The 11540-nt window shown below is 36.6% G+C and overlaps 2 protein-coding genes across 4 annotated transcripts; one reads left to right on the forward strand and one right to left on the reverse strand.

The window, feature by feature from the left end:
- The first annotated feature begins 2630 nt into the window (after positions 1 to 2630).
- On the forward strand, positions 2631 to 8998 carry LOC104229092 (mitochondrial adenine nucleotide transporter ADNT1-like). Its single transcript, XM_009781668.2, has 8 exons — positions 2631 to 2981; positions 4580 to 4628; positions 4933 to 5096; positions 5218 to 5255; positions 6836 to 6948; positions 7068 to 7181; positions 7616 to 7963; positions 8618 to 8998. The coding sequence occupies exons 1-8, from the start codon at positions 2824 to 2826 to the stop codon at positions 8699 to 8701; spliced, it is 1068 nt and encodes a 355-aa protein (XP_009779970.1). The 5' UTR covers positions 2631 to 2823; the 3' UTR covers positions 8702 to 8998.
- Positions 8999 to 9617: 619 nt separating this feature from the next.
- On the reverse strand, positions 9618 to 10864 carry LOC104229093 (uncharacterized). Of its 3 annotated transcripts, none has more exons than XM_009781670.2 (3): positions 10776 to 10863; positions 10362 to 10676; positions 9618 to 9871 (listed from the first exon to the last, which is right to left on the reverse strand). In XM_009781670.2, the coding sequence occupies exons 2-3, from the start codon at positions 10667 to 10669 to the stop codon at positions 9853 to 9855; spliced, it is 327 nt and encodes a 108-aa protein (XP_009779972.1). In that variant the 5' UTR covers positions 10670 to 10676; positions 10776 to 10863; the 3' UTR covers positions 9618 to 9852. The 3 variants fall into 3 exon arrangements, with proteins under 3 accessions (XP_009779972.1, XP_070016795.1, XP_070016791.1); XM_070160694.1 differs by having other exon boundaries at positions 10362 to 10693; positions 10776 to 10841; XM_070160690.1 differs by having other exon boundaries at positions 10362 to 10864.
- Positions 10865 to 11540: the final 676 nt, after the last annotated feature.

Genomic DNA, 11540 nt, shown 5'->3' on the forward strand with positions numbered 1-11540 from the left:
TTGATTTTTGCTTGGAAGACCTGACTTGTCACTGGTTAAACACTTTCTTTGTTGACCTTATCACAGAGAATACCTTTGACCCGTTCACCTAACATCTTTTATCTGTTGCACTGTTCATGAATTGAAATATACCAAACCTTTGTATTTCTCATGGACCCCAAAGCATGTTGATTGCTACCAACTCAGTGTGCTTGTTGTTCTTTCCTGACTTATGACACTGATGTACTGGCCAGATCCCGTTTTGTGCAATTGGAAAGCTGGTGGCAAATTTTGAAGTCATTTTTCACTTATTTTGACCAAACCGACTCAGGAAGAAGAAGTAAGCAAGACAAAAGGAACAGAGTAAAGGACAAAGGAAAGAGATGATTCTTAACAAGAAAACTACAAAGTAGAAACCTATCAGATGTGGATACCAACTCTAATGACCATGACATTCTCCACCATCGGAGTTGCACACGATGTCGTCACCATGGCCCTTCGTTGCTTGGGGCATAAATATCATTGGACCAATTGAGCCAGAAGTGTCCAATGGGCATAGATTCATTCTAGTAGCCATTGATTATTTCACCAAATGGGTTGAGGCCAAAACTTTCAAGTTTGTAACCAAGAAAATAGTGGTCGATTTTGTTCATTCAAATATCATTTGACAGTTTGGAATCCCAAAGGTGATCATCACGGATAATGGTGCTAATCTTAATAGCAATTTGATGAAAGAGGTATGTCAACAGTTTAAGATTACATACCGCAATTCCACCTTATATCGTCCCAAGGCAAATGGAGCAGTCAAGGCAGCCAACAAAAACATAAAGAAGATACTTCGGAAAATGGTAGAAGGTTCCAGGCAATGGCATGAAAAATTACCATTTGCGTTGTTGGGTTATCGCACTACTGTCCGTACTTCAGTAGGTGCAACTCCTTACTTGTTAGTATATGGAACTGAAGCAGTGATACCTGCGGAAGTTGAAATCCTGTCCCTTCGGATTATTTGCATTAGATCAACAATGATAAAGTTTAATTAAATCATGGCCCCCGCAAATTGCAAACGTGTAGTCATTTTTAGGTACGTTATTTTAATAACTGATTTCCCTAAACTCGGGTACGCATTTATGTGACCCAAATCCAAATCTCAACGATGTTAAAAATATGTCAAAAATCATGGGTGCATTTATGTGATGTGGTTCGAGACGTATTTTAATAACGTTGCAATTCTCTCTAAAAAATGAATAACATCGGTTAAAACTAAAATTTGCACATAGGTTCATAATTGTTAAAAATAAGATAATTAAGCCGAATATAATAGTTAAGCGACCGTGCTAGAACCACGGAACTCGAGAATGCCTAACACCTTCTCCCGAGTTAACAGAATTCCTTACCCGAATTTCTGGTTCGTGGACTGTTAAACAGAGTCATATTTTTCTCGATTCGGGATTCAACTGGTGACTTGGGACACCATAAATCTCCCAAGTGGCGACTTTGAATCTCTTAATAAATAAATCCCGTTTCGATTGTCCTTTAATTGGAAAAACTCCCTTACACCCTTCCGGGGGTGTAGGAAAAAAGGAGGTGTGACAGCTCTGGCTCAAAAGGGGTAACAAAGGATAAAGTGTTTAGATAGCAGAACAAAATGCCTTCGTCATTCCAACCTTCAAAACATGCCAAGTACAAACAACACAATTAAACAAACTAAGGAAAACATTCGTATTGGGACTATGATTCAGTTTAAGCCTTCTTCATTTGTTGAATTATTTGTTCAACAATGATAAAGTTTAAGGGGTATAAAAAACTTGCATTAGAGAGATGGTGAAAGAGTTTGGACAATAAAACAGATAAACTAGACTGGGGTTACAAACCTAGAAAACACTAAGTGAGATAATACGACTAAAGGAACTAGACAAAATAAAGGATAGAAGGATTTGAGTCACAAGACGATGTCTGGATTACAACCCTGCAAAAACCCTTGCCAGAGATTCTTGCCCCCCCTTATTTGTACTGTTATTTGTCCCAAGTGGCGACTTTGAATCTCTTAATAAATAAATCCCGTTTCGATTGTCCTTTAATTGGAAAAACTCCCTTACACCCTTCCGGAGGTATAGGAAAAAAAGGAGGTTTGATAGTGATGATGTATTTTTTTTATACCGTTGGAGTGTTGGTGACATACATTTGATCCCTTACTTTAGTTTCATTGCATGTGCTTGTTGACACAATTTTTATGTTATAAACGGTGTTCGTCTTATTTTAGCTTCTTTTTGTCCATATTAGTTAGGCGTGTTTATAGCGATATACTTTCCGTGGAATCCCACAAATTTTCTTATTGGTGTAATCGATAACCGAGTCGATAAGCCCCAAAAATCGATAAATCAAAATCGTAAAAATCAAAACCTTATTGAAATGATAACGATAAACATATATGCAAATCGATAATCGATAAGTAATTATCCATAAGGGTCAAAATCGAATCGATAGATCGGAAGTACAACGTACTCTAGCAGTTCACGAAGTTAGGAATAAAATTATGAAGGAGGCATAAGGGAAGTGCATTCTTTATTTAAAAAATTAGTATTTGAGAAAGAAAAAAAGAAGAAAGAAATGAACGAATTACATTAACTAATTAAAGCAGTCGAATAAAAGTCAGATTTTGCACGTTCACTTTTCGTGCCTCATTTCCATCGATCTCTGCTTATTGCCGTAGCCGCCGCCAAAAAGAACCTCGTCTCAGTACACTGTGACCATTAAATTTGCGGTTTTCAATAAATTTGAATCTTGAGTATATCATTGATTCAGGTTAAGGTTGAAAGCTAAAAACTAGGCGGATCTCGATCTTATATGGCTTCTGAGGATGTGAAGGCGAGCGAATCAGCGGTGGAGAAAATTGTGAATCTCGCTGAAGAGGCGAAGCTAGCGAGACAAGAGATTAGGCCTACAAGCCATGCCGTTATCAGTATCTGTAAATCACTCGTCGCCGGAGGTGTCGCCGGTGGCCTGTAAGTTTATCCATCACTGAATGTTGAACATACTCCAGAAACTTCCTAAGCATTTTGTCTTAAATTTGGAGTAATTTCGTTATTGTGATTTATGGAATGTTATTTTAACATTAGTTCACGTCATAAATAAAGTTTGTTAGAAAGTTAGAATGCATGAATTTGATGGACTCAATTTCAAGCTCGCTTGATCGAAGTTTATGCTTTTATCCGTATTTATAATTTTGGTTTTTAAGATTTGCTAATCTGATCAGTGTTCCATCAGTATATGAGGTATTCATGACTGTTATTCGCCACTTGATCACATGATTTGGCGAGTGTAGTATTGAAAATTTTGTTTTATTTTTTTGACGGACATGTGTGAAAGAGTCTTGAGTGTTCCAGCATGTCATTGATGTTTTGACACTTATCTCAAACAGAGACTTTGATGAGATTGTAGTGTGTATATGCTTCTTAACTCGGATGACTGAACTGTGTGGTTTCTACTTCCTGGGAGTGATAACAGGGGCCTATCTAGCCTTATAATACCGGGTTCATTTGAACAGTATTTTCGTCGTGGAGCATAATTTATGTGTAAAAATTTATTAACTTGCAATAAATAGTAGATATGAACCCATAATTTGAGAAATATAATAAGTTCAATGCTAAAAGATTTAGAGATTGAACCCATAGAGTTTAAATCCTAAAATCCCCCCTCAATGGTGACTGCCAACTCTTTAACGAATAAAATTATGGATCTCATAGACCTGTATGGAGAGTACGAGCGAATTTCTGGATAGATTATTGTTTTGAGTTGGAGAGACTAGAGAGATGTGTTAAGATACTAGTTTGAAATTTAAAAACGGGGAGTAGTTAGTTTAAAGGCATCACATCAAGTTTATGTGATACTTATGAAGTAATATCCTCTCCATCCATTTGACGTGACATCATTTTACATGTTATAATGTTATTTTAGTTTTATGGATGAAACATTACTTCAAAGTGTAAATGGTTTTGCTAAATGTGCTTGAATTCTATGAACATGAAAGTTTTATAAGCGAATATATTATTTTTGTAAGACGAAATATTTTGGGATGTCCAAAGTAAGATTTCCATATAAATTGGCGCAGAAGTAGTAATAACTTCTGCTAGTTTGAATTGCATGAAGGAAGTTTTGAATTGAAGAAAATAAGTCAGTTTTCGAGACGAACAAAGATGGAACAAAGGTCCATTTTACTTATACTTCTGTATTAATTTGCCTTCAACATGCATAATCTTTCAAAACTTGTGAATCCGAACCTCTTTATAAAAGGCTGACTCCTTCACCGGAAGCATAATCTCAAAGTTTGAGATATCTGACTAGGTTGTCCCCCCGCATAGTAACAACAATAATAGACATAGTATAATCCCACAAGTGGGGTCTGGGGAGGATAGTATGTACACAAACCTTACCCCTACCTTCAAGAAGGCCCGCCGCATAGTATCTAGCAAAATCTTATTTGTGCTGGATATTGCTACATTGAGTTCCATCATCCATGTGATATATGAGTGCTTGAACATATTCTATTTTCCCTGAACTTTGACTTGATTCTGCACTTACTAGTACTCTCCTTATCCTGCAGGTCCCGAACTGCTGTTGCCCCACTGGAACGGCTAAAGATATTGCTCCAGGTGAAGTGTAGTTTCATGCTTTCAGTTTCTGCTCTATTCAATGGTTTTACTGAAAGAGGAAAAATATAAACTAACTTTGAACATTCTTTACTTATTTGAATGAGCACTGTGACCATACTTTAATTTGTAATTACTGGATCAAATTCTGTTCCTTTTGAAGGTTAGGATGGTTAAACCTTTTTTCCAAACATGGATTTTCTTTGAAAGAGTCTAATCTTTTGTATCTCAGGTACATTTATCATTGCATTTAAGGGGTTTTTTCAACTAGTCTCCTAATTTTAACAGGATGCTTTCTGATGTGCAGGTTCAAAATCCACATAGCATAAAATACAATGGGACCATTTCAGGCTTAAAATATATCTGGAGAACTGAGGGGTTCAAAGGACTGTTCAAGGGCAATGGCACCAATTGTGCACGTATCGTCCCAAACTCAGCAGTCAAGTTCTTCAGCTATGAGCAAGCCTCCAAGTATGGTCATATCCGATCACTATGCAATTTTTGTAACTCAGACTTGTTTCTCATGTTACCCTTAAAATCAAATATCTGGTATCTATTCCCTCTATTAACTTCTTCATTGATATTGTAACAGGGGTATACTATATCTTTACCAGCAACAAACTGGCAATGGTATGTCTATCTTTCTTTTGGGTTGTTTAGTTCTCATGTGTATTTTTTTTGGTTTTACCATTGGGGCATCCTCCAATGATTTCTTTGTAGATGAGCTATGAGATTCCGTGTATGAAACAGATATCTATAAAACTTTTAGCATCGTTCTTTTCCCACTACCTGTGTAAAACTTTAAGCACAGTCTTCTTCGGATATGTAAAAAACTTTAAACACAGTCTTCTTCGGATATGTAAAAAACTTTAAACACAGTTCTTTTCCTACTATCTCTATAAAACTTTAAGCAGTCTTTTCCTACTGGATGAAACGTTACTTAAGTTTGGGCTCGTACATGTTTTTGTTAAGTTCTGTTTTTCTCCTTTCACGCTACTTCTAGTCCAAGTTCATTTCCTGCTAATGTATGTTTGGTTGTTAGTCATGAAAAGAATACTCTTATACGTTGGTCGTTACAGATGCTATGTTTTATTTAGCAATGGGATATATCTGTAGTTCTGTACTCTCCTTCTCCTTGTTGCTATGTCTGCTTATTATTTTGTCTAAAAAGGACCATGGCCTGGTGGGAGATAAAAGCTCAATCTGTTCTAGTGCCCAAATTCGGGTTCTAGTTGCAAGCAGCCACTTCGTGCAAAATGAGCCGGAGGTTGGGTCTGTACCTAGTTCAACCCTTCCAGCACCCTGGATTGAGGGGCCAAAGCTGGGTAATGGCTATATACTCGCCAATATTTTCTTTTCCTTATAGTGGATGACCCTTTTGGAAGAAACTTTTCTTTCAGTTATGCTTGTCAGGAATCATCCATTTAAAAGAAGATAGAATTATTAAGATAAGAAAAGAGGAAGTAAATATTGGTTATGCCCGATCATAAATGCTTGCTCTCCAATTTATTTGCGTGAGCTTATTTCTTTTCCAGGATCCTACTATTTTCTAGTGCTTCAGCTTATCAATATAGTTTATCTTTGCAACAGGCCTTATATTAATCTCATTCGACCATTTTAATTCAGAGTAAGCAATGTTAACCCACAACACATACAGTTCAAGACGTTAAATCAAGTCAAAACATCAGCTGAGTCAGCAAAAAATAAACCTGACAAAATTCATATTTCAAGGCAAATCTGGATTTAGGTTAGAGTATATGCATCCTCATCCTGATCTATCCATAACTTCAGTTGCCAAATAAGGTTTTAAAGATTAGAGCTTTTCTCCTTCAATGCAATTCAGTTTTGCCTCCATGTGCTGCCTGTGTTCACTACTGGATTTTCTAGTAGCCGTGAAGTGTAAGTCCTACTAGGCAAGCGGCCTGATTGATTGCCAAAGGTCAAAAGACATTTTCAAGCCCCATATTTGTGAGCATTTACTTGCTAGAGTATTCTGCACCTACCATGCTCATTTGACTTGGTAGGCAAAAGATCATCTGATAAAGTTCTTTCTAATGTGTAAGTAAATGAAGATTATCTGATGGTTTTGCTGGGTCTTTTGTGCACATATGAAGTCATACTATGCTAGTATTTAGAATAAATGAAAAAGGAACAGAAAGCTATCCCAAGAATTTTGCATCAATTGGACTGACATCTTCCTTTTTCCACAGAGGACGCTCAGCTCACTCCCATACTACGTCTTGGAGCTGGAGCTTGTGCTGGCATAATTGCCATGTCTGCAACTTACCCAATGGACATGGTGCGGGGCAGAATCACTGTGCAGGTAATTTATGAGTTCTTTGGAAGAAATATTGCCTGTTCTGATGTTCTGCATACCGTGCTATGACTATGTAGCGCTCTGCTGATACTCCTTTCTTGAAAATCCTCTTTCCTGCTCTGCAGACAGAGAAGTCTCCTTATCAGTACAGAGGAATGGTCCATGCCCTATCCACCATACTTCGTGAGGAAGGTCCACGTGCTTTGTATAAAGGATGGCTTCCTTCCGTGATAGGAGTCGTAAGTCTTGCTTTCCTGAATTTATAAGTGATTGCAAGTTTCCTACTAAATTGTTAACCATGCTCAAACCATCTTCATGGAATGAATCTCCAAATGTAAAGTTGTTTATGAGGTTGAAAATACTTGCAATTATAAATAAGCATACTCTAATGCTATTTATATATTTAGTTGCACAGTTTCAATCCAAAACAATGATGCTTCAAAGCTTGTTGAGAAGAAGAAAATGAATTGTTAATTGTCTTTTAGAGGTGTTACGAACTTTATCCACCAGTTAATTAGCCAAAATAGTACTGTAATCCAAAATACTCCCGGCAGAAGTTTAAAAATGCCTTCTCGCAGAAGTGTGACAAAAAAGGAAGAGGAAAGAACATGCAACACGAATAGAGTGTTCTTCTGATTCTTGTGAAAGTTCATAATTTAATTGGTGTTTGCAGATTCCATATGTGGGACTTAACTTTGCAGTCTATGAATCACTAAAAGACTGGTTGGTCAAAACAAAACCACTTGGTCTCGTTGATGATTCTGCTGAGCTTGGTGTTGTAACAAGGCTGGCATGTGGGGCTGTGGCAGGGACTGTGGGGCAAACTGTTGCTTACCCTCTTGACGTTGTACGCAGAAGGATGCAGATGGTGGGTTGGAAAGATGCTTCATCCATCCTTACTGGTGATGGGAGGAGCAAGGCTCCCCTTGAATATTCTGGCATGATTGATACTTTCAGGAAAACTGTTAAGTATGAGGGCTTCAGGGCCTTGTATAAGGGTTTGGTGCCCAATTCAGTGAAGGTTAGTCTTGTTTCCATACCTTGTACCTTTTTTTTTCTTCATTGAGACTTTGGTTGAATTTTATTAGTTTCTCTTCTTTAGGCACATAGAATTGGCTTCCTTTTTGTTGCAATTTTGCTTATATAGGAAACTTTTGCTCTTGGTGAGACATTATTTTTTTCGTTACAATGCTCGACCGAGTAGATGATGTCATCTTTTACTCATAAAAAACCCCTACATTACATATCCTTAATTGATAAAGGTTAGTTGTTGGTCTCCAATATCTGACACTCTCATTATATTGGCGGTAATCAAATTTCAGCTTCTTTTTTTCTCCCATAATAATTCTTAAATAAACTGTGTGTTTCTACTTGGGACCAATTGGACAGCCAACATTATATTTAATGGTATTCCTGGAGGAGATATCTGCAGTGTCAAAACCTCCATTTGAGTTGTGAAATAGTTGGTCCGTGCATAATTAAAAGTACACATCACAAGCTTTAATACTTTCTCTACTACTTGTTGGCAGTATTGCCGTGCTTCTTGTAAAGCATGGAACTATCTTCTTAATACCTGAATCTTTTTAGACTAATAATAGCTTTAACTTATCTACTATGATAGTTCCCTTTTATAATATATTTCAGGATCATTCCTAACTGTTCATTATTTGTTCAGGTTGTCCCTTCAATAGCTATTGCTTTTGTGACATATGAGCAAGTGAAGGAACTATTGGGAGTTGAGATCAGGATATCTGACTGATGAAGACAAGCTCCAATTTGTTCCCTGCATATGATAATTTTGTAGGCAAGGATAGATAGAGTGATTAATAATGTGGCAGGTTACACCATTTAAACAGAGCATTAATGCTTCTGTTCTAGCTTGTGGCGGAAAATTTAGGATCTTCTAGTTGTGTTGATAATTCCCCTTAGGTTATCTGCTTGTTGCTTATCTGATGTTTGTTGCCAATAAGCAAATTATCAAGAATAGTGTAATGAATAATTTGAATACCTTGCTATAGTGAGTGAATGAAAGCTCATCGCTGGTGCCTTTTGTTAATCCTGGTCTCTATGCAACCAAAGCTTTCTAGTCTTTGTCAGTTCTCAACTATTTCTGTTTTTCTTTGGGTAAAGTTTGAATAGTTTAGGTAAGAAGGGTACTCACTAGCATCATCTGCTAATGCTATAATATTAGTCTCTTCAATAAACATGCCATTTATTGGTACGTTGTTTAATGCGACGCAAAAGAATTGGTTATGACTTATGATGTATATAGTCTAGAGAGTAGAGAGCTGCATTTTCCGTGCTCAGTAGCGTTTTATTGGAAAATTGGCGAAAAGAATTTTGTGCAAAGTTCTAATTTCTATGAACTTCCAAAACCTCCGTGACAGAAAGTTATTCATTTTTTCAAAGCTAGTAATTTTTTTCCCTTGACGTCGGGAAGAAGAGTTTTTATTTTATTTTATTTTCCCACCTGGTGTCCGGTACAAGCCCGATTATATTCAGATTCACGCCGCGTAGGGCCCCATTCGGGGAAGCGCTCCTTAACAAACCCGAGACCTCTGGTTAAGGGACATCCGTCATTTTTCAACCAAATGCCTATCGCTGCCTCATAAAACAGGTGATCCTTGGAATGTTTTTATGTATAATGGATGAAAGGCAAATGATATGCTGAAGGAGAAATGAAAAAAGATGGATGAGAAGATAAAATCTTGTTCATTGTTAACAAATCGAAATGGGCATTTCCAAAAATGAGAATACATCAATTTTGTTTCAACTACTACTCTTTAATATGAACTCTCTCTTCCCAAGCAAATACAGTACATATTAAGGTAGCTTCAACGGCCTTGCTGAAAAAGAAAGACCTTCTGTTGGTACGTCTCTGGTTTCTAGCTTTGGTCAATGTTGCTTTCTTCACATTCTTCTACTACGCCTGAATGAAAAAATAAGAGAAATAATCTTAATGGCACAGTTAACGGACTAGTACTCCTAACTTTAAGAAATACTAACGAATTTACAGTATTAATTATGTACTCTTTACATCCTAAGAGGGAATTACCAAGAACCGACAAAGTATGTATATAATAATGAATCATAGAGCGCGAGGCAGACCTATGTGTTATAGTGAGGGGTCATTAACCCGCAAGTTTCGGCACAAATCCTGTATACGTATATCTATATACCTTAAAAATGGTTAATTTAAAGTACTTGACACCTTGAGTACTAAAAACCTTTAGGGGCACTAGTTGAGCAGAATATTATGTCCGTCGTATAAAAATTCTGGGTCCGCCTCGCCTCTGATAGAGCGGAAGGGGAAGATGTTCATCCCAGTTTGTTAGCAAATCAAGTAAAAAAACTGGTTAACTCTCGTTGTCATATAGTATGAGACCAAAGAGAGTAACAATTTTAGGGTTCTTAATTACCTGCAATCTCTAATCTTGGTCGAGAACCTTTGAATTTCTGGCTCAATGTTCTTGTATTTCTTGATTCCACCCCGTTTTCTGGAACGTAGATCAGAAACAACTTTGTGTTGTTGGTGAGCTTTGCCATTTTCATTAATATCCACTGCCTCAAAATCAAGTTCTTCAGATGATAATGAAAGGTATGAGATAATTTGAATGAGATTCAGCTCTGCAAGAAATATTGTCCTTGCATTCTCATCCCTATGATCTTCCTCTGTATCCACCAATTGTTCTTCTAGCTCCATTCCCATGGTTGCAGATTCAGCCATTTTTTGCCTATTTTACAAATATAACTACTTCAAGCAAAAACTGTGGAATGATTGTGCATCAATAAACAAAACAAGTAAATAGAGCACAAAATGCATAATTTTTTACCTTCTAATTGGGTTTCCAACGAAAATATGTTTTTCTTGTTGTGTGTGTGTTACGAGATTTTGGAATTATATTTGAAATGAGTGAGGAGGACGTTGCATATATATAGGAGTACAATCAGTGGGTGCTAATATATGGTGTCAACTTTGTTTTAACCATCCACCTTTTTTGATGTAACAGTAACCAGAAATTGCTGTATAATAGGCAAATGTTTGGCTAATAGATAGGGCATAACCTTTCGATTATTTTATTTTCTTGCCTCCCTTTTAAAATTTGTTTAGTCTAATTTGAAGCAAGAATAAATACATATATGAAGTTTTTCTTGGAACTCCTTTTAGACTTGATTTTGAAAGAAGACTCCCTTAAGAAGATGTAAGGCAAATTTTCATACTCCTGTTTCTTGGGTGGCTGCCGCCGCTCCTCCCTTTTGTTTGTGGAGTGGTTTTACTTTTTCCTTTAAATTGCTTCTTGAGAATTATAGTGTTCCGAAACAAATATTACTTCCTTCGTTCACTTTTACTTGTCCAGTATTCTAAAAATATATTTTCATCACTTTTAGCATATCAAGAGAAGACAATTTCTTTTTTTTTCTTTTCTGTTATACTCACGGTATTAATTACTCATTTCAAATCATTTTCTCAAATCCATTAAAAATATGCATCAATTAATATGGGTATGATAATAAATTATGCACCTCATTTATTATTTCTTAAGGAGTGTGCAAAGTATACAATGGACAAGTAAAATTGAACGGATGGAGTACTTATT

Source organism: Nicotiana sylvestris, chromosome 1 (genome assembly GCF_000393655.2).
Source record: "Nicotiana sylvestris chromosome 1, ASM39365v2, whole genome shotgun sequence".
NCBI classification, from domain to species: domain Eukaryota; kingdom Viridiplantae; phylum Streptophyta; class Magnoliopsida; order Solanales; family Solanaceae; genus Nicotiana; species Nicotiana sylvestris.

Excerpts from the sequence above, each read along its gene's own strand:
- LOC104229093 (XM_070160690.1), bottom strand. The coding sequence starts at position 10,669 with ATGGCTGAATCTGCAACCATGGGAATGGAGCTAGAAGAACAATTGGTG.
- LOC104229092 (XM_009781668.2), top strand. The coding sequence starts at position 2,824 with ATGGCTTCTGAGGATGTGAAGGCGAGCGAATCAGCGGTGGAGAAAATT. Across the intron at positions 5,097-5,217 it reads AGCTATGAGCAAGCCTCCAA|GGGTATACTATATCTTTACC; the intron begins GTATGGTCATAT and ends ATATTGTAACAG. Across the intron at positions 7,964-8,617 it reads TGGTGCCCAATTCAGTGAAG|GTTGTCCCTTCAATAGCTAT; the intron begins GTTAGTCTTGTT and ends TTATTTGTTCAG.